The following is a 23,429-nucleotide window of genomic DNA, read 5'->3' on the forward strand; positions in this document are numbered from 1 at the left end:
CGATCTTCAACCTGCTGGTAGGCAGCTCTGAACACCACATCCAGCACCGACCAAGTGTGTTTGAACTGTGTCTTCATTCCACCTACTTCACATACAAGGGTCAAGAACAGCACATCAAGAAGGCCCTGAGTAAATGTGGTTATCCCAGCTGGACTTTTGTCAAAGCTGGGAAGGCACCTAAAGAAAGCTCCAGCCGATCCAGGAGAGAAGGACAACCGCTGCCTGAGCGAAAACCTGTAGTGATCCCATATGTGTCAGGAGTATCGGAACAGTTGAGACGCATTTTTCCTAAACACCGGGTCTCTGTGGCTTTTAAACCCCAAAACACGTTGCGCCAAAAACTGGTCCACCCCAAGGATCGGGTCCCCCGACACAAACAGAGTAACATAGTGTACGCTGTTAAGTGCCAGGATTTATACATCGGGGAAACCAAACAACCTCTGGCTACAACACAGAAGAACCACCTCGTCAGCCCAGGACTCTGCAGTCTATTTAGACCTGACAGTGTTTTAATAGTTTTTATTAACTCTGCTGATAATTTTCTGTGTTTGTATATTTCTGTTTTCTTCTGTCTGAACTTCAATTTTCTTCCTGTTTGAGTTTGTGATGGTCCGCAGCTTGGCGTCTGAGGAGCGTTTGGAATGCCCAGATGGCCACACCTTCGGGTGGGGCTGTCATCTCCACACCTGCATCCCATTCCAGGCGATCATCAGGAGGACGATTTAACCCCGCACGGCCGGCTGCTTAACGCCAGTCCATCAGTCGCCATTCAGTGGTAACTTGACTCCTCGCAAAGGTTGATGTGGAATTCCTGGATTTTATGAACTGTGTTAATGCTGTCACTCTGTGATCAGGTTATTGTCCGGCGTGTTTGTACCTTCACCTGCCTGTCCTCCTGCCCGCCTGGATTTCAGAGAAACGGCCTATCATCCTCTCCTGCGGACACTCACCCCTCCCTCCGGTTTCCACGGTGCGGCCCCGATTGTAAGATAAATAGTTCTACCCCTGGTGTATGCCGTTATCTCCCTGCTCTCCAGTAACTCTCTCCCCTTTCTGTTGCAGCCTCCCACGATCCCGTTCACGCCGTCCCCGTGTCATTTATTTTCCGGTCTCTTCTGTTCAGCGCTAAAACACTGTGTTCCCTTCGGTTATTCCGGGTCACCTTTAGTTAAAAGATAGCGTTTGTTTAATGTGCGTGTCTGCGTATTGTTTGCTTTTGGGTCCAGCTTGCGTGTTAGAACTACGGTTCATGACAGAGTTTCTGTCAAATCACTTCTAAAACTGTTTTTGAAAATGTCACTAAAACACGAATTATTAATATTATATTGGTGAGTGTTGTGGGCTCAGACACGAGAGCACTTTTAAATATTTCTTTGGACGTGTCAGTGAAAGTTTTTTAGCCTAAAATCACAGGTTTAAGATCCAGAGCAGATTTTAAAGGGTTAACCTTCATAAAGTGTGTGACAGCTACAGGAAAGATCTGACACATTAATCTGATCACACAGATGTTGAGTTTAGCTGCGGTCAGTCGGCTATCTGAAGTTGTATCATCTGTAATCTGATTGGTCGGTTTTTCACGCAGCAGATTAAAACAAACTCAGGTGAGTTTGGTTGAAAAATCTCTTTCAGGTTCTCCTGTTTCATCCTCTGGTTTTAAGTTAATGCTGCTCAGCGCGTAACATGATCCACGTCAGCTGTCACATGACAAAGCTGCTCAGAACTTCCTGTCAGAGAGGAAACACACAAAGGTGATGAGGAGATAAAGAAGGAGAGGAAACATGCACTGTAAAAAAGAAAATGTTGAGAAAACGTAAAATTTCAAGGCAACATGATGCAAGAGATTTTTGAGTTTTCTCAACTTTCGCCAACTGTTGTTGACTCAACTAAGGTTTACAAGTTCTGCCAACTTGGATCTTCTTGTTCACCTAATTAGGATAATCCTGGAAGTCTAACGAAGAAATTCTGGTTTCAATGCCATGTATTTCTGCCTTCACCAAACACAGATATTCTTGTTGAGTAATCATACAATTCTTACTCCAGTGAGTTGAAAATTTACCTATATAAACAAAGGAAAATGTATGTTGTTATTATACTTGAAAAAACACTTAATAGATATAGAATAAAACAAAGCACAATTCAATGTTATCTAAAAGCTTATTTATTTTGTTCAACAGTCTTTTCAGTACATTTCAGAATGTCATGGGTAGTAGGGTGAATTTCTGTTAAAAAAAACAAAAAGAAAGAAAGAAAAGAAATAACAAACAAACAAACAGTTTCTGTTAAGAGAAAAGTATACTCTCTTCTAAAAATGTCAGATAAAGGAGCACTTCACTCACCTGTTCATCAAGTTTATCCAGGAGGTCTTCCATCTCCTCACCAAGAGCTCCCTTCTTAGACCAGTACAGTTTCAGCAGGCCAGGCACAACTTTGTCAAGGGATGCATTGAAGGTCCCCAGGAGGTCTTTGCTTGTGATCCGATGAAATTTTCAGATATCTAAACAATACATTCACCAAAATATTGTCATTTATTCAGCACAGAAAATTCCTGGGTAGCTGTCTTGGACAGTCTGCACCATGTTATATGCCTGACTGTGTTATCAACAGCAAAGCCTACTTCAAAAATCTCTCATGAATACGTCTTTTGCACAGGAATAGAAACACCCCCCACAAAACCCAGTATCTATATGAAAATACATATTATGTTCTAAGTTGCACCAAAATCTGTGACCAATCAGATTCTGTGACCTGCCTTAGTATTCTTTCCCTTACAATCTCAGGCTATAGAAGTCCTATTTCTAGCACAAAAAGAAAAAAAAAAACATGCTAAGTCAAAATTATGAGATTGCCTTTCTGTTTCACAATTTCGATTTAGCATGGGGACTCTTGTACTGGCAGAAATGTTCAGGGTAAGGATTTCAATATAACACTGGCAAGGGCCTTGACTGGAGTGGTAGCACAAGATAATAAAGTTGGCCAATGCATTACCCCAGCAAATACCGTACTGCTTCAATATAAGTATAAATCATGCCCAATTTGAATAATAATTAAATTATAAATGAATTAGGACAGTCTTACCTCCTCAGAGGAAAACAGCGCAGGTCATCTCTCCTGGACCTCAGATACCATAGGCTGACACTCCACGACCTCTCTCCGCCTGAGAGAAAATGTTTGCAATAATGAAACATTTCAATATAATGTAGAAAAAAAACGAGAAAAAAGTTACGGATCGGACTCCCCAATCCTTACTGCGCATGTGCAAAGTCGGACCGTACAGATCGCGTCTACCCGTGGAATTGTACATAAAATCAATACTCCACCAACAAAAAGGCTCTCAAAACAATACAATACTTTCCACAGCTTTGAAGGATGGGTCAGGTGTATCCTTCGTGGCCCACCCTATGCCAGAATTCATAGCGCGGCCCAGCCGATTCTAGTTTCAAACAATGGCGGCAGCCACTTAGTTTTAATATTACTCTTATTACTCTTTCTGGGTCACAAAGTAAACTTTTAAGGTATTTTCAGGCGAGAATGTAGCTGTGTAAATTTCAAATATCTGCTCAGTTTATTAAGACAACACATTTTTGCAAAAATGCTTCTACGTTTTCGGAGACGTCTGTTACCACCAGCTTCGATAGCTAGCTGGGGATTCAAGGCTCGCTAGAGCAGCGAGAACAGCGAACTCCTGGCATATCATTTTCAACCCCCCGCGCGGTCCTTCGCTAGCTTAAACATGATATATAAGTCCCTTAGATGACTTAAATATGTTATTGTTTGGCTTTTTTTCAGTGCTTTACTCGTTCCACCCTCCTGGGTCCTCAGGAGGATGCAGCCTAGCGCTTGTAGAAAATCCTAATAACAGATGTCGTTAGCTTACCTGCTAGGGCAAATGGCCGGCAGCTCCCGCACCTGTCCAAAAAATGGTCAAATAATACACTCCAACTTCAGACCAGGTAAAATCCGTAATGGTCGAAAAATTGTAATTTTCATCCAACTTTGGCCACGTTTGTTCAAAGTTTCTTAGCAGGTTTTCAGTTCAGAACACATCGTCAAACCACTATCACACAGTCTGCTCAGGCTCGTTTGGTCTAGTTCAAACTTATTCAGACCACGACGTGTGCCAGTCACCTACGGGGTTTCCCACCGGTTCCCAACTCGACTCAAAAAATCTACTCAAAAGTTGATAATCTTTGTTATGCTCGCTAGAAAATCTTAGTTAGGACAACAATGGAAGAAATTTGTTGGGCAGACAAGCTATTTTAGGTTGTAAATGGAAAGTTTTATTTCTAAGTCAGTTTAATTTGAAAACTTTACTCAAATCAACAATTACTAGTTATCGTTTTTACAGTGTGAGTGAGGACACTTCTCCTGTGAGTCACGTTAGAGTTTGTGTGGAAACACTGGGACACCTTTAATGAACAGTTTAAAAACAACATTTTTAAATATTTATATGTGATGAAAAACAGTTTTGGTGGTAAAATTTCTTTGACGTCATTCAGTTTTGTGTTCTGATCAAACAGATGTGCGATAATATCGACTGTGTTTGAGTCACAGGCTGTAATATCTCAGCCTTTCCACATGTGGCCTTTATTAGAGGAGCCGTGGATTACTCACAGGGAACGCTGGGATGCAGGAAAGGTGGCGCCAGGATCAGAGCAGGGACGCATTTCATGTTTCCAGCGTGTAAAAACACAGCATTGGTACAAACCCAGCACATGAGCTCATCTCACTGACGGCCACATCAGTGTGTCAGGAAGAAATGCAGCACGCAGACTCTCAGCATACAAAAGAAGCTTTATTGATCAAAACGATCTGAACAGAAGACGCTGAAGAACAGGAGATCCTGGAAAGGTTCAAGGTTCAAGGTTCTTTATTTGTCACATGCATAGTTATATATGTCAGGGTTTCTGGGTCGTTGACCCAGTATTTTCAGTTGACGTTCACCGTTTCTCTACTGCCGGTTCCACTTCCTGTTTTATTGTGTTAACCTTGGTCTGTGTTCATTATGTTCAGCCCTCTTCCCATTTATCAGTAGTTCTTTAAGTTCAGCTGTTCACTCACCTGTCACCTATCAGTCATTATTCAGCCAGCATATTTAAGTCCTCAGTTCTCTCCTGGTCTTTGTCGTGTCATTGATGTTATGTTGTTGTTCCCGTTAGTTCTCAGTTATTCAGTCAGCCAGTCACTCCTACCGTTCCTGCTTTGTTCGTTCACCTGCTCCCAATAAACCCTCATCATTTCTGCACCGTGAGTCCAGCGTTTGGGTCATCTCTTCCACGCCTCCACACGCAAGACCTGACAATATACAAGTATAACACACAGTGAAATGTATCCTGACACGCTCCTCAACATGTGCCCAAAAAAAGGGGGGGGGTAGACGAATAACATTATAAATATTTATATATATAGTATATTGGATGAATGTGCAGTAGTAGCAGCAAGCAGGTGAATTCTGTACATTAATATGAATAGACATCTGACTATTTTACAGAATGGACAATATAAACATATTTAAAGTTAAAGGAATTGAGTGTCTGGAGGAGAGTCTCAGTCAATTATAGATGATGTGAGAGGGCGGGTGTGTGTGTGTGTGTGTGGGGGGGGTGTTGGTTTAGGGCCCGGATGGCTTGAGGATAGAAGCTCCTCTTGAGTCTCTCTGTCCTTGCCCGGATGATGCGGAACCTTCTACCAGATTGTAGAAGTTGGAACAGTTTGTTGCCAGGATGGGACGGGTCCTTCAGTATCTGTGCTGCTCTAGTCCGGCATCTCCTGGTGTAGGTGTCCTGAAGCGGGGGGAGAGCAATCCTGCAGCAGCGTTCTGCTGTACGGATCACTCTCTGGAGAGCCCTTTGGTCCTTCACACAGCTGTTCCCAAACCAGGATGTGATGTTCTGTGTGAGGACGCTCTCCACAGCGCCTGTATAGAAGATCCTGAGGATCTCTGGAGAGACCCTGAACTTCCTCAGTTGTCGGAGGTGATACAGACGCTGCCTAGCCTTTTTGGTCTGGACCTGAATGTGGGCAGCCCATGTCAGGTCTGAGGAGATGTGGACACCAAGATACTTAAAGGACTGCACCCTCTCCACTGGAGCTCTATTGATGATAATGGGCTTGTAGTCTCTGTGCTGACTCCTTCTGAAGTCCACCACCAGCTCCTTGGTCTTGCCGACGTTCAGCTGGAGGTGGTTATCCTGGTACCGTGATGCCAGATTCTTCACTTCGTCCATGTAGGCCGCCTCATCGTTGTTGGAGATGGCGCCCAACACCACTGTGTCGTCAGCAAACTTCACAATGGTGTTGGAGCCGTGGGTGGCCACACAGTCTGAAGTGTAGAGGGAGTAGAGCAGTGGCGAGAGGACACACCACCAGGAAATCCACCAGAGGAGGAAACTAACCTGAAACTAAACTGAGGAGCAAAGAAGGAAACAGGAAAAAACAGGTCGGAGCAAGAAGGCGACCAACTTCACTTAAAATGTCTCACCTGTCCCCAGCTGGAAGCAGAGGACAGGTGAGACAGTCTGCAGCTGCACACGGGAGGGTCAAAGGTCACAGAGCAGAGCCAAAATACACCAACTATTTTTCACTGTTTGGAGAATATTGATAATCTGATCAATCAATTATTTATGAAACAGTCATATGTTGATCGATCAGTGATGATTAGCTGCAGTCATTATTTTAGGGATACAAACAGGACTGGAAGAAGCTGGAAGCAGTAAATATAAACGAGTATTAATGCTCACACTTTAATACAGGAGTAACACATGACCTGATGATGTAATATACAGAATACTGTGGTTGTACTTCATGTTCACACTGTGGTGAAGGATGCAAACACTTCCTCCACCATGTGGAGGCGCTGCTGAGCTGCCTGCTTTTCTGGACACTGCCAGCTTTAACCATCCAGCTCCTGGTCCTCTGGTGGGCGGGGCTCCTGCCTCCCGGTGACCTGCAGAGACACAGCAGCACACAGGTGTGAGTCAGCGAGTCGCCGCTCTCTTCCAACGGGCCGAGCGCTTCGTTCCACAGCGTCCTCTGATCAGCAGACGTGTGCACGCTACCTTATGGCTGAAACAGACGGCAGAGATGAAGAGCAGCAGGCTCAGCAGCAGGAGCAGCAGTCTGATGACAAACACTGTTGGATCTGATGAGACACATTCAGCCGTCACATTAGATGTTAGGAGAACAACAGCTGGCATCAAACACAAACATCAGGTGAAGCTCAATCATCCTGCAGACATTCACTCATCACAGAAAACTGTTTCTAGCATCATGGTGCTTTTGCAGCTTCTCTGGTTCGTATTCTCACCTGTACGTCACAGGGCCCCACCTTTGACCTGGATGATGGAGAACCACCACTGACATTTTGATACCGTGCAGTCATTTAGTAAAAAATTCAAACGTTTCTGGTTCTGCTGGTGATATCAGGTTTTTCCGACCCAGTGTCGCCTCATGCTCACCGGGGGGCGACCGACTGTTGACGTGTTCCTTATCCTTTACACCAGGGGTCGGCAACCCTGGGCACGTGTGCCACAGCTGGCACGTGAAGGGTTAACTGATGGCACGACCATAGCTGGACTGGCCATCGGGCATACCTATGGTCGTGCCATCAGTTAACCCTTCACGTGCCACAGCTGGCAAATGTCCGGTATGCCCGATGGTGATTTTTCATTTTATGGGCCAATGACTTTTTTTTATTTTTTTTTATTTTTTTAATTTTTTGTAACGGTATTAAAGGTGGTGGATTGGCCAGATGCTGGTCGATGTGTAAAAATAACTCAGTTGTTTGGTGGTGGCTATGGCGGAGCTTCCACAGAGGCCAGCAGGTGGATGAGGGAAAGGGGAGGCAGGAGGAGCAGAGACCCGAGGCGGCCGCCGGTCTGAGTGTCAGGTGAACTGAACTTCAGGTAAGAAGTTATGACCTGCAGTCTATCTGGGTCAGATATAAACCAAGTTTATGTGGAGTTTATTTTCGTTGTGCTGACTTTTTACAGTCAGTTACAATAACTCACACTGCGTACTAGCTAGCATGACGGAGTTTCTATACAGCTGGGTGGGTGCTGTGATGTTACTGATAGTGAACTTTACTTTATTCATAAGGTTAGTTAGTAGAGTTGCCAACCGTCCCATAAAAAGACGGAATCGTCACAAAAGACACAAAGCTGGATTTTTTTTCTGCATCTTTACGCTGCAGCTGCCTCTTCTTCTCTCATTCTCTCCCCTCCCTCTCTTGTTGCTGCTTCAATCATGAAACTGATCAATGATCAGCTGATCGGCTTTTCTCTCTTGTTTATTTATCGCCCACTTTGCGCCAGAAAGAGGAAACCAGCGCATGTCGCGTTAAACAACAGCAGCACGTTTAAGCTTGATCAGCTGTTGTTAGAATTTATTTAATATTAATTTCTAGTATCAGCTGATGTTTGCTGGAGCCACAGCTGTAAAAGCTGCTGGTCATGATATCGGTTTGGTTATCTGGTGAGAGGGAAACATGCAGATGAAACCAGGAGATGTCCTTACTGGATCATCAGAGCTGAACAGGTGATGGAGAAACAGGTTTACCTTTTAGGTGACATGGATGAGTTGAAGGGAAGTTATGAACTGTTTCTGAGCGACAAATAACACCAGGATCCTTTTCTACGTAGCTGACAGCTGGTAACTGTGCAGGGGCGGGTCTAGCAAAGTGTTGCCAGGGGGGCAGGTAGGGCATTAACAGGGAAAGGGGGGCAGCTGGAATCCACAGCTGTGCATGTTCATGGAGCTGCATTTTCACCTGCTGGACATCACTACCTGACAAGTTTAACTGTCTTCAGAACATTGCAGAGGCCTTATTGACAGGATTTGGCTCTACATATCTGTGTGAGCAGATTTTCTCTCACATGAGTGTCCTCAGGTAGCCGTCTGAATGCTGGACACTCGGAGACCAGAGATCACATTAACATGTGTGTCGCTGTATTAACAAAGATGCCATATTGGCCCAGTTTATTTTTCTTATCATTGTTGTGACGAGACCATAAATAGCATTTGCATTTTCTGTTGTACAGTTCATTTGCTGTTCTTGTTATTGATAAAAAGTGTCTTTGTTGTTTCAAAATAGCTGATAACTATTCGCTGATAGCTGCCAACAACAAATATAATTCTATATAGTTTGTAACTGTTAATATAGAGCGTTATTAAATTTATTGCTAATGCAATCATATGGCACATTGACTTCTGAGGGAATTTTAGATGGCACTCGCCATCAGAAAGGTTGCCCACCCCTGCTTTACACTAAAAAGCATCTTGAGCTCACTGAACTGTACATGAAACCAGGATTTCAGATTCAGATTTTCTCAACTGTTATTCAGCACAAAGTCATTTTTATATTTGCATTTTAAATAAATGCTATCTGCTTTTCTCAGTGATGTCATTTATTCCAAGACTCCAGATAAAAAGTTAAAACACTCTTTTAGCACCAAAGTCAGGCCAATGATGAGGTTTTTTTTTGATGTGAGGCTTCAAATTCAGTGTTTTCAGAGCGAGTCCTACCTGAGCTCCACAGCAACACCATCAGGTGCACCATCAGGAGCTCCGTCCATACATCTCCTCCGCCCATCAGCTCTCTCGTCATAAATAAGCTCTGTTTCCTTTTCTTGACATAATCAGCCAACCAATAAGTAACTTCTCAGAAACTGAGTCCCACCCCAAAGATAAAATAATAAAGATCACATACATATTGGACTGTGAGTGCGTCGTTAACCCTTTAATGTCATTTTCCTGGTTTCAAACGTTTCTATAGGCAGAAAATGTGTTCCTGGAGCCTTTCAGAGTCAAAAACATGTTCTTGTTTTATCCTCCAAAAATAACATCACACAGTTTACAGCTGACACGACTTTTCTTCAAGAGGCGGCTTTAATGTCACAAAGACACCGGCTCACTGCTAACTCACCCTTCACAATAACACACATAATGACTCAAAGCATTCTGGGAGCTGTAGTTCCAATATTTTTAATTAGTAGATTAAGGTTGGTGATGTTGGGGGTCTCCAAACGAGGAAAACAGGAATCTAAAGCATTCAGTTAAAAAATGAATTAATTGCAGGAAAGAGCTTCATCAGATTACAAAAGTATAAAACCTCTGAAGCAGTTAATCTGTAAAGTCCACTTCAGCCATCAGTCACATGATAGAAGTGCTGCGAGCTTCCTGCCTGCAGCTTCCTGTCAGAGACGGTGGACAGAAAACACGTGAAGGTGATGAGGACATAAAGAAGGAGAGGAAACATGAGTGAGGATGCATCTGGTTTCAGCCACATCAGAGTCTCTGCTTCAGCCGACTGTGATAAGTGCAGTCATCCATGCAGTGAGGAACGCCAACTCGATTAGGTTTGAGTTAAAGCAAGTACTTTGTTAATGCTCTGATATCGTTTCCATTTTGATTACAATTTTAAAGCTGCAGCTAAAAAACAAACAGCTCGCTCCTCCTCTCCACCCATCCATCCACCCTGAGCTCATCTCTCCTCTCAACTTCTGGCTCTGCAGCTTCTTTACCCGCCTCGGTTTTCCTTCCGTCATAATGATATGGCCACTAGAGGGCACTGTCACAATAAACAGCAAATGTTGCTCGTAGTGTGCTGCTGCACAGGCGATGCACGATGGACAGTAACGAGCCAGAGCGTGGCTGGTGAATTCAGTTAGTAGCTTAGCTGCTAGCTGCTATGCAAACGAGCTGGTTATTTTCAGTCTGAAGAGTCGCTAACGTCCTACGCTGATGTTGCAGACCTTGCAGCTGGGGTCTTTCTTGGCATTCGCGGTGGACAGGCTCATTAGCTGGTGCCCGCTGATCTGTGACACCGCTCCCAGCCTCAGATCCACTGGCTCTGTGTACATCACCTCCAGGTTGACATCCTGAGCGTGACGGAAAGACAACGAGCCGTCCTCCTCCTCGGTGTAGGTCAAGAAGCGGTTACCGGACCTGTCCAGGGCTGGCAGCCTCCCTTTACAGAAAGCGTCTCCTTTAGAGCCGTCGGGAGCGAGGACCAGGATCACGTAGTGATACGACGTGTACATGCAGTAGAAATCCCCAAAGTACATGTTGGTGGTCTTGTTGAAAAGGACATCTGCTCGGATCTGTAAAGAAACAAAAAAATGGGGTGTTTTATATTTTTGTATAGTTTTTTTTTTAATGATTTTGCCAACTTGGTAAAATAGTAAGAATAATAATATAAAAAGTATATATTTTTTTTTTAAATATCCACGAATTTATTGAGTTTGAAGAATAAATGTTTAATTCCTTCTTAATCACAGAAATGACCGTCAGTTTAATGTCATTTTATTTTGACTACTTTTTAAATCAAATTTGTAATCTAATCAAAAATGCTGTTTTACAACAGACTGGCAGCCTTTTAGTGTCTTTAAATTCTATCATGTCACAGATTTGAGGGTTAACATATTTATTATTTATAGGGACTTTTCAAAAGTAGCTAACAGACAGTTTACAGGAATTCATAGCTGTTAAATCCAGCTTTTAGTTTCCATTACAAGATGTCAGCTGACATATCATTTTTTTACAACAGCAGTAACATTGATGTAGAGCCATGTCTTCGACCCTAACGGCTGCAACAAAAAGGCCTGAAACAGGCCATGAGGACGGCTCCTGCTCGAGGAACATGCACAAAGACATGAAGCACCCTTCAACAAACACGCTTTAGTGGAAAAAAGGGGAGATTGTCATCACCCAAGCTTCGTGAGTTGGTCTAAATCAGCAGTCCCCAACCTTTTTTGCGCCACGGACCGGACTTTAAGGTGTTGCGGATAAATACAACAAAATAAAACCAGTACTGGTACCCAGAAAAAAAAAGCTTTATTCATAGCATAAGGGAAAAGACCCAGGGAAACCGAGTTAATGATAAAAACCGATAAAAACCCTGAAAACCATACATTTCACACCTGAGCCTCAACTCTTGCGGCCTGGTAAAAATCGACTCACGGACCGGTATTGGTCCATGGCCCGGGAGTTGGGGACTGCTGGTCTAAAGGGTACCTGGAAGCGATACGGCCCGTAGGGGGAGTCCTGGGGAGGTTTTCCTGTGTTGAACTCTGTGTTGCAGCTGAAGAAGATCCCCTCCAGTTTGCCGCTGATGGGGGACCCGTGGCTGCCGCTGTTGTCTTTCACCGTTGGCAGCAAGAAGCAGGACTGAGCATCTCTGGAACGACACACAGGGCTAAAGCACAGCTGTACGGAGAACCCTCTCGGGGTTTTGGTCACTGAGCGGGACGCACCTGTCTTGTTGGAAGTACTCCCTCTGCTGGTTTCTGTAGAAGACGGTGAACGGTAGCATCCTGCCAGCGATCGCCTCTGCTTTCTGCAGCAGCTGGTTCAGGTGGATGGAGGAGTAATCTGCAGATGCACAGACTCAGACATTCAACAGTGAGCCTATATTTAGGCTGTGGATAAAGATGAGTTATGTTAGTCCATAGTGTGACTGCAAAGGATTTTATAAAATGATGGGACTATTTTATCAGACTAAAAACAGTGTGATAGTAAATTAGTTCAAAGACGATCCTCGTGATGCTTTAACCTGCAAATTGATCCAAAGGGATCAGTGTGCACGAGCAGCGAGGAGAGGTGTGGTTTTTGGACTGAGAAGCTTCGGTCTAACCTGCAGTGCAGAACTCAGTGATCTCGCTCCACCGAGAAATGGCGTATTCTCCGTCTGGCTGTTTGGCGGCCGTCTGAACGGCCACGGTGTACTCTGTGCGAGGACTCAGGAACCAGTGGCCCCTCACTGTCATTGGCAGAGGAACCGCTTTGGCCACCAGCTTGGTGGGCACATCCTGGAAAACAAAAAGTACTCGGCTCGTCCGGTTCGTTTGCTTTGTATCATCTAAAGCAGAGTTAGATTGCCCAGGATCGGCTCTGCAGACCCACCTTGTGTTTGAACTTGTTGGAGCTCATGTTCTCCTTCTTGTTGAGGTCGATGAAGTAGTGTGTGATCCTGTCTCGGCCCCTGCTGTCCATGTCCCAGCTGATCTTGAATGAATCGCAGGTGATGTTGGTGATCCGGATCTGCTGAGGAACCGGCAGGCCGTCTGCGTCCCTGATGCCGCTGTCTGCAGACTCTGCGCCTGCACAAACATGGACAAATAACGAAACTGCAGCTGTAACGCCTCTGCTGTGTGAGACTGTCATCAAACTGTGAGTAAGTAAGATACCTACAATCCATTTTCCCAATATTTTATCACTGAAACCAAAAAGCACTTAACCGCCAACCACGAGGTGTTTCATAGGCGTATACATATTGAAGGGTTGATCACAGCTGTGATGAGCTGAGCAACATATGCATGTGCATGATGAGATTTCAGTGGATGAAGGTTATGAGCTGGAAGTGATCATCAGTGCGGTGTCTGCATTAATGCAGGAGCTGCACAATGAAGCCAGCACTGAGGCACCAAAAGCTGCAATTCCTCTACCGTCCAGCAGGGGCTCCAGCAGTGAGTCAGTCCCATACACTCCAATGTTAAACATGTTTACAGCCTGATACACAAACTGTTTGGGCTCCATAGATCATTTCCTCCTTCATAATACCTGTTTTTATAACTGACCTGTCTAAACTGTATTAAGGTTTAAAGTTTGCATTATTAGGGGCGTGGCCTCTTTGACTGACGGGTCAATGGTGACACAGGTGGCTGTAGCTTCTAGCTGTCTGCTAGCTTCACCTGAACTGGACCTCTGGACCGTGTTCGTACTGTTGGAGCCTTTTGGAGCCTTTTTAATTACATCATGTGACCAATAATATGGCTGCTGTGAGGTCACTGTACAGACCGTTCAAGAAGGCGGAGCTCCAGATGTGCTGGGTGAAATTGAGGATTTTGATAGGACGTTATCTGGGAGCTGTCTGAGCGTGTGTGATTCAACTTGCTAACCCTTAGCATGTGCTAACTTTCAAACACCAACATGAGAGAAAATCACTGAGAGTGGAAACCAGGAACCAGTGAGTGCTGCCCTGTGGTTGTACTGGGCTGCTGCGAGGTGAAGCTTTAGACTTACAGTGAAGCTGCCGTGAGCTCTGGGCACTGACTGAGAGGATGACATCACAGATACAAGCAGCCGAATACTGAAGCTTAAAGTGCTTCGCTGAGCTGCTGATCACAGATTAAAAAGACCACCGGGGGGGGGCTCATGATGTAAGCAGATTATATCAGAGTCATAGCAACAGATTAACCCATCAAGGGTTGCAGTCCTGTGAAATCTATGACCCACATCAGCACCCACAGCTGCATCTCACTGAGCTTTTACATCAGCAGATCGATCCCTAACCCTGTCTGCACCACGCACAGCTACAGAGGTCCGAGAGCTTTGTACATGTAGCTATAACCTGTGAATTAACAAAGAAAGTATCCTGATATGTCCTCATCTCTCTGTACAGCATTATTAACAGCATTATTTGTTAATAATGCTGTTGTTAATAATTTGTTAATAATGACCTTCAGATCAGTCTGATGACCTTGAAGGAGAGGTCAGGGGTACTTTCTTTATATTCACAAACACAGAGAACGCAGCACTGCGCTACAGAGTTTTATATGAAGTCATTCAAAGCTTTTCCAGCTCTGCTATTTACAGACACAAGGACCCGTGGAGGCGATCAGTCTGAACTCAGACCTGAAACTCTGATGTTCACGTTCGCGTGACTCTGAGGACGTCACCATCAGCTCTGATGTGCATCTACTGCAAAGAGCTGATTAGAAAGGCTAAAAATCAGAGGACAGAGTCGATAAACTGCCCGAGCCGGAGGTTCTGATCACAGGACCGTTTCAGGCTGATTCTGCATTCATCCCTCCTACCCTCCCTCCTTGTGTTCTGCATCTTTTCAGCCTCGGTGGACAAAAGATTTCAGTCAGCAGAGACGCTGAGAGCTCAGGCTGAACAAGGAGCCCGTTGAAGAGGCGAGGACAGCTCAGACTGCAGCCCCGCAGATAAAAACCCTCCATCGGGGCAGTCCAAACACAGCAGGGGTCACATGGAGAGAACAGAAGTCTACAGTCTCGAGGTCAAAGGTCACTCCTGCCTCGCTGAGTGAGGACAATTGAGTGGCTCTGAAGTGCAGGACTCATCAGTTTTTGTTCTTAGAGTGAGGATTAGAGGACATTAGCGCCTGCAGGAGCTTCCAGGTGTGATATTAATTTGACCGCTCTGCTCACGGACGCCGGCCGCAGGTTCACTCAAAGCAGTAAAACCTGAACGCCGGCTTCCTCTGGACTCTAACATGTGCACTGAGCTCAGACTTGAGTTACATCAGACCCCTCCTGAGTATACATCTCTCCTCTGAACAGAATCAGTGCGTCGCCGTTCATTCACAGGAAGCTCATTGCTGCCTTTACTGCAGGTCGGGGTTATGGCTGAGGGTCGACAGCTTTGGCAGTCCAGCAGCGCGCGGTGTGGAAGAGAGCAGAGATCGAACTAACCTGAAAAACTGTCAGTCACATATTATGGGCCGAGTATTTTACTACAGTCACTGTTGACCTGAACTGCAAAAAACTCAGACAGCAGTAAAATACCTGCTCCCGACTTTAGCATGTACAGATCTGTGCTTCATTTCCCACAAATGGAGCACAGAAACACCTGTATCACACCTGTATCACACCTGTATCACACCTGTATCACACCTGTATCACACCTGTATCACACCTGCCCTTCACTCACGTACAGAGCGGTTGGTGCTGGAGTGGATGATCAAATAATCGATCTGTAAGGACCAAACTGTGATGAAGCTGAGGTGTGATCTGATTTCAGCCTGTCCAGGATGATTTTAAACTCGTATCACTGAATCACTCGCTGCAGTTTGGACTCCGAGCTCCACACCAGCAGCTTTTCTCTGCTCCCAACACCGGAAAATGTTCGCTTTTGTTCATCAGCTGAGAAAAGAGAGCAAGAGCAGAAAGTGTTCCCTCCTCCTCCTCATCCCTCCATCCTGCCAGTGAATGGAGGAGGTGAAGCATCTATTCATTGCTCCTGGGAAGGTGATTAGCCACAGTGGTCTGCAGACCCAGCAGCCTGAAGTTGCTGCCAGAGTTCAGTCCACAGAGGCCGTTCTGCACCAAACACAGATCACAGCTCTGACAGAGTGCTGGGACTGCGCCGTCAGGTGTCCGTGATGTTACAGTCTGGGATTTCTTTTATCTCCATGACCTGTACAGCACAGGGATAGAATCAGCTGTTCGTGCTTACATTTATTTTTATGGTTATTTCTGTGGAAACACATGAAACCATTATGGATTATGTACTGGAGCTGCACTCTCAATGTTCTTACAGGAGCTTTCAGGACTTCCTGTGAACGCTGCAGGTTCACTCTGCTCTGTTGGCCACATTTACATCCTTATTCAAATCGAAGCAACAGCCAGACCTCTTGTGCCAGCAGGACACACAAATCACCTGCATTTACATGAAGTCACCAGAGGTCATGTGACTCCTCGTCTTAGAGGCTTGGGGTTAGAAACGGAAACAACAAAAGATGCCTTGTTGTTGTTGTACACACTTTCAGATTACTGCAGTGAAACTGTCCTGAGGTCAGCCATGATGACAGCGGGCCAGTGCTGGTAGCCAAGGTAACAGTGACACAGGAGGTCCAGAGTAAAAGCAGGGACGTCTCAGCTGATGATACCGAAATTAAACATTAAAAATCCATCCATCCATCCATCCATCTGTCCATCCATCCATCAAACATCTGTCCATCCATCCATCAAACATCCATCCATCCATCCGTCCATCCATCCATCCATCCATCCATCCATCCATCCATCAAACAGCCATCCATCCGTCCATCCATCCATCAAACATCCATCCATCCGTCCATCCATCCATCAAACAGCCATCCATCCGTCCATCATCTATCCATCCATCCGTCCATCCATCCATCCATCAAACAGCCGTCCATCCATCCATGCATCAAACATCTGTCCATCCATCCGTCCATCCATCAAACAGCCATCCATCCATCCATCCATCCATCAAACATCTGTCCATCCATCCGTTCATCCATCCATCCATCAAACATCTGTCCATCCATCCGTCCATCCGTCCATCAAACATCTGTCCATCCATCCGTCCATCAAACATCCGTCCATCCATCCATCTGTCCATCCATTCAACATCCATCCATCCATCCATCTGTCCATCCATCCAACATCTGTCCATCCGTCCATCAAACATCTGTCCATCCATCCGTCCATCCATCCATCTGTCCATCCATTCAACATCCATCCATCCATCTGTCCATCCATCCAACATCTGTCCATCCGTCCATCAAACATCTGTCCATCCATCCATCCATCCATCAAACATATGTCCATCCATCCATCAATCATCTGTCCGTCCATCCATCCATCAATCATCTGTCCGTCCATCCATCCATCTGTCCATGCATCCATCCATCAAACATCTGTCCATCCATCTGTCCGTCCATCAAACAACTGTCCATCCATCCATCCATCCATCCATCCATCCATCCATCCATCCATCCATCATCCAACCATCATCCAGCCATTATCATTTCATCCATTTGGCCTGTGGGAGGAAACTGGTGTTCTTGGATTACATCAATAAGGTAACAGGACTCGGCCATGTGTCTATGCAGAAATATTGCCTCTCTGAAAAAGCAGATTTATAGCTCTTTTACCAGACTGTGCAAGTGTTCCTAATAAAGTGCTCTTTGAGTTGAAGTAGTTCAGGTTTTGGCTTCAGCCTAGAATACTTACCCTCACTGGGGTAATCATTAATATTTCGGTACTTCTGCTATAAGCAGCTGATGTCTGAGCAAAGCTGTGATTGGTCAGAAGAGCTCTGACCTCCACCTTCTCTGTCCACCACAGAGATTATCAAGCTTTAATGCAGACTCTCTCCGTGCTGTTATCCCATCTGGACTGTTGGATTAAATCAAGCCTGCCACAGGAAAAGTAACATGTCCACGCAGAGGTCACGGCATTCCTGACCCCGCTGCTCTCACCATGTTTGAATTAATGTTTACTTTCAGTCTCTGCTTGTTTAAAGTACAAAATGTGAATAAGCCCAGTCTCTCTGTTTAAACTTTTCTTCTTCTTCAGTCGAGTGTTTGGAGTCCGTCATGTGACAGCGATGATTCATCAGAACAACAGAAGCAGCAGAGCCGATCGTTTTCCTGCTTGCTCCGGTTCCCCTGAACGCCTCGACCACAGCAGTGCAGTCTTCCTGCTTACTGTGAGTCCATCACTACCTTTGACCTGCGGACTCAAACCATCAGCTCAGACTCCGTCCTCTTGTGAAATGATGATTAAAACACAGACGTGATGTAAGCCAACCAGGAGCAGAATCTACAGCAGCGTGCATCCAGATGTTTGACTGGCAGCAGCTGTGAGCAGGATTAGAGAGCAGGAATATCCTGATGGACATCCTCGTCACTACAACTCTGAGACCAGCTGATGTTCACGAGGCCCAAGACTTTAAACCCAGAGCTGAGAGCCGGCTACTCTCTGAGTTCACATTCATGCACACTGAGTCAGTTTGAAGCTTTGGAGTCTAAAACCAGCCAAAGTTCAGACAAACCCACCAATCAGAGTGCAGCAGGAACTCTCTGCACTTTAAATAAAGTTTAAAAATAAAAGTATAAGTTAACTGGACTGTTCTACCTGCTGCGTCCTCGCAGTGTGACGACAGCAGACGCACACACTGACCTTGGCCCGGCTGCAGACTCTGGAGCTCCACGCTGGGACTCCGAGGCTCCGTCATATTGGCTCCACTCAGACAAAGAGACGAGCTCAGAGACGCTTCAGCCTGCCTGCAGCTCGCTCCACCCCTCTCTCTCTTCCTCTCTCATTCAGTGACATCATGGGACGATGAAGGAGGAAGAGAGAGAGTCAGACATTTACTGTTGTTGTGATTATTAAAGTGAGCTCTCGCAGCCTGCACTGCTCTTACACTGAGCTCATCACAGCATCATTACAAGCTGCCTGAACCAGGCAGGAACATCTGGCCCAGCTTCAGCGTGTGTGAGCGGATACCAGCGCCTGTAAGAACATGTGAACGACCCACATGCTTCATGTATGGTTACTGAAACTTTTAACAGAATTTTATAAGAAACAGTTTACCTGTAGCTGAGTGACCCTAGCTCACCTGTGTGCGCTGAAAACAGCCCCGCCCGTGTCACAGACGCTGCAGCTTTGAAAAAATGGAGAAACAGCTGGAAGCAGCAGAGACTTCACCGCTGTGACGTTGTGTCCCTGAGATTACAGGAGCTGGCAGATGTGTGTGTGTGAGACCGTGTGTGTTTGTTTGTGTGTGTGTGTGTGTGTGTGTGGATGGACTGGAGTTAATCTTCTTATGTAAGCACTCATTTCATTCTGTTGCCGTGCGGTCTGTAATCCTGCAGACCCACCGCCATGTTTAAATCCTCAGATGAAGACGTCACCGCTGCGGGGCAGGAAACGCTCCACCTGCAGGCCTCCACCCCTGATCTTCACCTCACAGAACTGGGCTGGGTTTATCTGTGCAGGCTGGCTCAGGTACCACCGTGTGGTACAGAGACTGCAGGAGCAGGACTGACAGCATGATGAAGCACAATAGGCAATAAATGCAGTTTATATTTTATATATACACATATATATGAGAGCTGATTGGTCACTGTGCTTGTTAATGTAGACGCAGCGTGATGATCATAAGTGTGACTGACGCACTTACTTTGCTTACATTTACATTCAGAACAACATCATCACGTGTGCAGCGAGCTGCTGTTTGTTCCAATCACATCTTTAACTTTAAAATGAGGCAGCAGGGGGCGGAGGTCCACTCCGCGCGCGCAGGCAGGTTCAAATAAAACAAGGCGGGTTTTTTTCATGTCACGTGTGACCCCAGCGTGTATTTTGTTATTGTTATTATTGTTATCTTCAGCTCATATTTTCTCCTGCGTCCGTCACACGGATGGGGACGTCCCTCTGGCTGATCCAAGACTATCTAAGGCACGGTCTCTGGACTGGAGGCTGTGGTTGCCATGGTGACGAAGCACGCATCGGGGGGGGAATCTGCGTTTCTGCGCAGGCGCGGTGTGTGTCTGAGGCCACAAGGAGCGAGGACACGATGAACGGAGGTAAATATGTGAGCCCGCGGGACTCTAACAGCGCGCGCTCGGCGGGTGGACAGAAGGCTCGAGGCGCCGAAACCCGCGAGCCCCGGGAGGACGTCACCGACCGCAGCTCCGGTAAGAACCGAGGAGCTAATGGAGCGGTAGTGGAGGAGCGGCTAGCTGTTAGCTGTTAGCTCCGAGCAGGACTGAAGGACGGAGGTGCCGTTCACCCCAGCCCTCCATCAGCTCCATCAGCAGCCCGCTGCTCCATCGGGCTCATAGTTCAGCATTTTGTGCTGAAGAAGGCGGAACTGTTTGTAGCACCCGGACGGTTTACGGCGCGCACACGGCGCAGTGAGCGTGTTTTTATGGCACAGCCACGCAGGAAATCGGTATCCATAGAAACAGATAAAAAAACCAGCCAGGGCGAAGTTTAAATTGAAGAGATTTACATGAGTGAATAAAAACTCCAAACATGAAGACCTACTGAGTCCTTATTCATTTATCCGTGTTAATCAGACTTTCTGCTCTGGTGTTTGGCTTCAGGCTCAGAGTCACTGACCTGCTCTGCATTAATAAATAATAACTAGAACACAGATCCGTAAAACAACATGAGTCCACCTGTTAATCGTCTGATTCAGCTCAGAGAGTCGGGCTCTTGTTCAGAAAAAGATTTTGTTTGATTGTCAATCTGAGTCTGTCGTTTCAGTCAGCTTTAAAAACATAACTCCCACCTGGACGTCCCAGATGTACCTGAGAACAGGTGAGAGCACCTCCTGACTGCCGTCAGTGTGCAGTCCTGTGAGCTGCTCTGACTCCATGGCCTGGATGAATATGGGCCTGTTTCGAGAGCTCGGACCTTCAGATGCTGCCGTGGCTCTGAGCAGCTCAGGTTAGCAGGCTGATGATGATGAAGGAAACCAGAGTTCTTACTTCATGTTGAAAAGTTCAGCTGTTAAATGTGAAGTCTGTTTGTCAGCAGCTGAGTTTAATGTAGCTTTGTGAGCCTGTTGTCCTGGATATCAAGCTGACCTCTGATTGGAGGAGGAGGGCACAGTCTACACACGGAGAAATCATCCACCTTTGTATCCACCCTGAAATCAGGTAGACCAGTACGGGTGGATGAAGTTTATTTTTCTGGAAAAGTCAAACTTTTTACAAGGTTTTCATGACATTTTTGTATGCGAGCAGTTTTTATGATGAGGTGACCTCAGAGGTTAAAGGTCATTTAAATAATTAATCACAACAACAACAATGGCCGTCGAGCGACATTTAAAGAGGCTGAAGTCACAGAACGTCTTCCTGCTGCCCGGGTCGTAGAGTCCCTGACCTGTTGTTCACAAAGGACAGAAACCATTTTGCTGTGGTGTTTGTGGAGAAAGAATCACTCGACAGTGAAATCTGAAGAGACACATTCAATTCAATTCAATTCAATTCAATTTTATTTATATAGGGCTTATTTATATAGGCGCTTCATAGGTACAGAGAAAAACCCAACAATCATATGACCCCCTATGAGCAAGCACTTTGGCGACAGTGGGAAGGAAAAACTCCCTTTTAACAGGAAGAAACCTCTGGCAGAACCAGGCTCAGGGAGGGGCGGGGCCATCTGCTGCGACCGGTTGGGGTGAGAGAAGGAAAACAGGATAAAGACATGCTGTGGAAGAGAGACAGAGATTAATAACAAGTATGATTCAGTGCAGAGAGGTCTGTTAACACATAGTGAGTGAGAAAACCAAACTAGAAGCTGGTTTAAGTTCTGATTCATTCTGGAATTCTGTTTTAGCTTCAGGTGGGAAAAGCTGATATGTCCGAGAGTAAAACTGAGTCTGTGTGACACGCTGACGTTCAATGATGTCCTCTCTCTGTGCTGCTGCATGAGACAAACTCAGTGTTTGTTGTGTTTGTGTTTCAGTGTTACCTGCAGACATCCAGCAGGTGGTGGTAATTAAAGAGGAGGTTCCCTGGAGCCCGAGTCTGGAGCAGCAGGATCCAGATCATTTCCATATAAAAGAGGAACACAAGGAGCTCTGGACCAATGGGGAGGGAGCCTCGGCTGATGGGCGGGAGCAGGAGGAAGAGATGAGGTTCCCAATCATCGCTGTTTGGGTGAAGAGGGAAGATGAAGAAGAGAGTCCTCACAGCCAAACTGAAGACAGCAGGTCGATTCAACCAATAAAAACAGAAAGTGATGAAAGTAACTGTGGAGAACTAGAACCAGCCAGTAACCTGGATCCAAACCACCACAAACAACCAGATACTGCTGAGGAGGCTCCAGGTGTCTCTGAGATTGAGAACAGCTTTGATGGTGGTGACGGGGAGGAATCTTTCTCAGTTTCTGGGCCTTCAAACAAAGACAGTGATGGCGGTTTGAAGGACAGCAGGGTGCCTGATTTAAGTGTAAATACTCTGGAACAAGAGGACTTTCTTCAAACACCGAGGACGGGTCAGACAGAAAAAATGTCCTCCACCTGTTTGGCTGCTGAAAACGGTTTCAGCTTCAAGCTAAATGTAGATTCACAGATGAAAATTCACACAGGACAGAAACCATTTGGCTGTGGTGTTTGTGGTAAGAGGTTTAGCCGCAAGACGCTCTTTAAATCCCACATGAGAGTGCACACGGGGGAGAAACCCTACGGATGTGATGCATGTGGGAAAAGGTTTACGCTTCAGTACAGCTTTAAAAGACACATGCGTGTGCACACGGGAGAGAAACAGTTTGGCTGTGACGACTGTGGGAAAACATTTCGTTGCAAAACCCATCTGAAGCGACACATGAGAGTTCACACAGGGGAGAGACCGTTTGGATGTAGCGTGTGTGGGGAAAGGTTCACAGAACAGGGCGCTCTGAAACGACACACCAGAGTGCACACTGGAGAGAGACCCTTTAGTTGCACTGTGTGCGGGGAAAGATTTGCAGAGCAGGGCGTTCTGAAGAGACACATAAGAGTTCACACAGGAGAGAAACCATTTAGTTGTGACATCTGTGGGAAACGATTCAGACAGCAGAATACACTGAAAAGACACACAAACGTCCACACAGGAGAAAAACCGTATGGCTGTGATGTGTGTGGGAAAATGTTTAGAGAGCAGACTACACTCAAAAGACACACTGTTGTTCACACAGGAGAGAAACCATTTTGCTGTGGTGTTTGTGGAGAAAGATTCACTCGACAGGGAAATCTGAAGAGACACATGAAAGGTCACACATGAGAGAAACTCTTCCACTGAAGGATTTGTCTTTAAAGATGAGGGGTGTACTTGTAAGATCAGCAGTAAAATTTTGATTTCACCTTTCTCATTTTCAGAATAGGAATATTTAAAAAATAAAACTCTGACCTTGGTTTGACGTCTTTTTTTTTACTTCTTCAGT

General features: G+C 45.7%; 2 protein-coding genes and 1 long non-coding RNA gene across 9 annotated transcripts; 1 reads left to right on the top strand and 2 right to left on the bottom strand.

Annotated features, from left to right (window-relative positions):
• Window positions 1-2,388: 2,388 nt before the first annotated feature.
• On the bottom strand, window positions 2,389-4,361 carry LOC109203195 (uncharacterized). The gene is made up of 3 exons (XR_002063125.2): window positions 3,875-4,361; window positions 3,076-3,154; window positions 2,389-2,494 (listed from the first exon to the last, which is right to left on the bottom strand). It is a non-coding gene; the product is annotated as an uncharacterized LOC109203195 (long non-coding RNA).
• A 5,601-nt stretch (window positions 4,362-9,962) lies between these two features.
• Window positions 9,963-19,447, bottom strand: LOC100697616 (phytanoyl-CoA hydroxylase-interacting protein-like). 7 transcript variants are annotated; one of them, XM_005471530.4, is made up of 7 exons: window positions 19,111-19,366; window positions 18,627-18,809; window positions 12,898-13,094; window positions 12,629-12,803; window positions 12,249-12,366; window positions 12,010-12,172; window positions 9,963-11,096 (listed from the first exon to the last, which is right to left on the bottom strand). In XM_005471530.4, exons 2-7 carry the CDS (start codon window positions 18,724-18,726, stop codon window positions 10,722-10,724), a joined length of 1,128 nt encoding a protein of 375 aa, XP_005471587.1. In that variant the 5' UTR covers window positions 18,727-18,809; window positions 19,111-19,366; the 3' UTR covers window positions 9,963-10,721. The 7 variants fall into 7 exon arrangements, with proteins under 7 accessions (XP_005471587.1, XP_005471584.1, XP_025765653.1 ...); XM_005471527.4 differs by having other exon boundaries at window positions 18,627-19,004; XM_025909868.1 differs by lacking the exons at window positions 18,627-18,809; window positions 19,111-19,366 and adding an exon at window positions 19,373-19,447.
• Window positions 19,448-19,886: 439 nt separating this feature from the next.
• LOC100697883 (gastrula zinc finger protein XlCGF57.1) lies at window positions 19,887-23,399 on the top strand. The gene is made up of 2 exons (XM_005471526.4): window positions 19,887-20,191; window positions 21,972-23,399. The coding sequence occupies exons 1-2, from the start codon at window positions 19,915-19,917 to the stop codon at window positions 23,267-23,269; spliced, it is 1,575 nt and encodes a 524-aa protein (XP_005471583.1). The 5' UTR covers window positions 19,887-19,914; the 3' UTR covers window positions 23,270-23,399.
• Window positions 23,400-23,429: the final 30 nt, after the last annotated feature.

This window comes from Oreochromis niloticus, linkage group LG8 (genome assembly GCF_001858045.2).
Source record: "Oreochromis niloticus isolate F11D_XX linkage group LG8, O_niloticus_UMD_NMBU, whole genome shotgun sequence".
NCBI lineage: Eukaryota > Metazoa > Chordata > Actinopteri > Cichliformes > Cichlidae > Oreochromis > Oreochromis niloticus.

Excerpts from the sequence above, each read along its gene's own strand:
- LOC100697616 (XM_005471530.4), bottom strand. The coding sequence starts at position 18,726 with ATGACGGAGCCTCGGAGTCCCAGCGTGGAGCTCCAGAGTCTGCAGCCG. Across the intron at positions 13,095-18,626 it reads ACACTGCGAGGACGCAGCAG|GCGCAGAGTCTGCAGACAGC; the intron begins GTAGAACAGTCC and ends ATGTTTGTGCAG. Across the intron at positions 11,097-12,009 it reads ACGGGCCGTATCGCTTCCAG|ATCCGAGCAGATGTCCTTTT; the intron begins GTACCCTTTAGA and ends GTTTCTTTACAG.
- LOC100697883 (XM_005471526.4), top strand. The coding sequence starts at position 19,915 with ATGGGGACGTCCCTCTGGCTGATCCAAGACTATCTAAGGCACGGTCTC. Across the intron at positions 20,192-21,971 it reads CGTCACCGACCGCAGCTCCG|TGTTACCTGCAGACATCCAG; the intron begins GTAAGAACCGAG and ends TTTGTGTTTCAG.